At 32.8% G+C, this 2967-nt stretch overlaps 1 protein-coding gene across 1 annotated transcript; it reads right to left on the bottom strand.

Annotated features, from left to right (window-relative positions):
- Positions 1-204: 204 nt before the first annotated feature.
- Positions 205-2379, bottom strand: LOC108907990 (trypsin-1-like; the record flags this gene model as incomplete). Its single annotated transcript, XM_018711882.1, has 4 exons — positions 205-372; positions 828-979; positions 1565-1872; positions 2180-2379. Coding segments are annotated over 4 exons (828 nt in total), but the record flags the coding sequence as incomplete, so codon positions are not given.
- Positions 2380-2967: the final 588 nt, after the last annotated feature.

Genomic DNA, 2967 nt, shown 5'->3' with positions numbered 1-2967 from the left:
ATGTGCAAATTTTGTAGAGGTGCTGGAATAACATAAAATACCTTTGTACGTTTTTTATTAAAAATACATTTAACATCTTTTAACAACAAATTACTTAACATAAGCAATATGGGTATAACAACAAAGTTCTTTGCGAAACTACATTTAAATAAATAAATTTAAATAAATAATAAATAAATTAGCAGCGCTGGGAAAGTAATTCTTCTATCTTCTAATAGTTTCTGTTATCCAAGGGATGTATTCGGATACTCTTGTATAAATGCCTGGCAATTGTGGCCTAGCACAACCAATTCCTGTCGAAACTACACCTACAACCACCATTTGGTCGTTTTGCCCCTCAGTGTTAATCATCAATGGACCGCCACTGTCAGCCTATTGAAGAAATGTTAATTGAAAATAAGAATTTGATATTACAAAAACTTAAAAAAAAACTTATTTTAAGAAGGCTCTCTAACAAATAGGCAACCATCATACATTTTTATAGATTTTATTACAGTTTGTCTAAATATGAATTATTGCCCAAATAACAGAGTTTCCTCCATTCTAACCCAGATTTTCTGTAAAAAGGAGTTAGTTTGAAACTCAAATTACTTTTTGATGTAAAGTAATTTGTAATTTCGAACAAGTGGCATTATAAATTACAAATTTCTTTACACTAAAAAGTAATTTGAGTTTCAAATTAAGTCCATTTTATAGAAAATCTGCGTTAAAATAGGGGAAAGCCTGTTATTTGTGCATTAATTCATATTTAGACAAACTGTGTAATAAAATCTATTGTTGCCTATTTGCTAACAAATTAAAATCATATAATTATCTGTATCGCTTACCCAACAGGCGTCAATTCCTCCTTGTTCGTGACCAGCACATAACTGAGTCTCTTGAATTTTTGTTTTCTTTCCTTGAGCTTTATACCAGGATCTACATTTCTCAGTTTCTATTACATTTACTTTGGCTTTCTGCAAGATCTTGGCGCGGCCTCCTGTAAACATAATAAAGATTCAAAACCAACATTTAAATGCAGGTTTATTCACTTACTTCAGCTTGGACGAACAAATGATTTTCTGGCATAAGTAAAGTTTTTATAAATATGTTATCTAGTTTGTAGGAGAATAAAAGAAAGAAGCAGGAACTGTGTCTATGATTAATATAGCAAATACATATTATCACACCAATTTAGAGAGGAAATAGTACAAATAATTACCAATAAAGGCCATCAAAGAAGTTGAAAACAGTATCTTTGAATTTATTGATCCTTACATTGATGAGAAACATCTTATGGCGATAGAATTAGTTGAATAACAATTTCAATATTGCTTATTAATATCGATCCAAAATCGACCAATAAAATAGCGTAAGTAGCAAGCACATTGTGAATTGTACATTGATAAGCCAATTTGATGTCGAGCTAAACTGTAATTGCTAATTTCTAACTCTAACTAACATTAGTAACTAATGTGTTCAGGTAGAGCAGTTCACGATCAGTACCGTGTTAAGAGAACTGAATACCTCAATGATTAACAAAAAATTACTTCTATTCTGTCTAAATTAGTAACTAATGGTTTACCTTTTGAATTCTTTTCATTGGTCCATCCCCATCCAGCAACGGTAGCTAAGATATTATCAAACTTAGAGTATCTGTCGTGATTTGCAGCAACTGGTAGGCAAGCTGGTATCACTGAATCGGACCACTGAAGCTCCTTTTCTAGTTCTAACATGGCTATGTCGTCTTTCGGTTTGTTACAGATATAACCCGGGTGAATCATAACTGTTTTTATGTCCATTTGGTAAGCGTCGCTGTTTGTATTCGTCAAGTCATGTTGCGAGAGGGTTATCTTGATGTTTGCTGGTTTTAAGATGTCTTGGCCAACTCCACTGGAAAAATAATTTAAAAAATGTATTAATACAGTGTAGTTCTTCTAGTTCTACATAAAAAGGCAACAATATATTTTAATTTAAAGTATTCGTGGACATATTTAAATCCAAACATAAAATTTTTAAATATGTGACGTCAATTCAGTATGAACAACGCGATGAAAGTCTACTATTCTCCACTTAATGCTTAATATTTGCTAAGTTTAAGTGTTGTTTAAGTTTAAGTTTTTTAATGAAAAATAATTATTTCGAAATGTGTTTTAAATAAATTTATTTAAATTTTATAATTTGATGTATTTATACTCACCTGCATAAGCAGTGTCCAGCTGTCAGCACAAATCTGTTATTGATTACCGTACCCCCGCAAAAGTGCCCACCCCTCCTGGTAATGGACACCAACCAGGGAAATTCTCCTTTCTCCGCGTTTTCACCACCCACAACTTTGGCGAAACGCCGTGCGACTTTGCGACTTCCGCATCTCACATCTGCGACTGCAACGAAAGCGTTTATGGAAAAGTGTTAAGCAAGCGGATAATAAAATATGCATTGTATAATTGCATTTAATAGTTGACCAGACCTTAACACAGTACTATGGAATCAGGTCAAATATTTTAATGGTACTTACAGTTGTTAAATGCGCCTATCTCTATTACCATAATAGTCATCACAAGCAACACTGTAATTTGCATTTTGGATTGTTTTAAATAATTGACTTGGTACGTAATTAATTTGTTTCAGAAATGTTATCACAGTTTGTGTAGTAATTTAATTTTTATGTTTTTTTTTTTGACTTTTCGTGCCCCAAACAGGTTTTCCGAATGGGATATTCCAGTAAAAGCCGATTGGAGCACGAATAACTTGGAGAAAAAACTGTTTTTATATATAGGCAAGAGATAAAGTCACAGGTAGGTAGGGATAAATCCCTTCCTTAGTCAGCGGTTGACTTCAAGGGTAGGTGATCGATAAAATTCATTGAATTAATTTATATTCAGTTATGATATTGGCTTCCGAGATAACCTTGTCTATTTTCAAAGGCCACCATTGTTTTCATGCAGATGATAAAAATTGTAGTGGAAGCATTGCCGACGCAGAGCA

This window comes from Anoplophora glabripennis, unplaced genomic scaffold, assembly GCF_000390285.2.
Source record: "Anoplophora glabripennis isolate ALB-LARVAE unplaced genomic scaffold, Agla_2.0 scaffold314, whole genome shotgun sequence".
Taxonomy (NCBI): Eukaryota; Metazoa; Arthropoda; class Insecta; order Coleoptera; family Cerambycidae; genus Anoplophora; species Anoplophora glabripennis.
The sequence above is the reverse complement of the archived record's forward strand: the minus strand, read 5'-3'. Positions and strand labels throughout refer to the sequence as shown.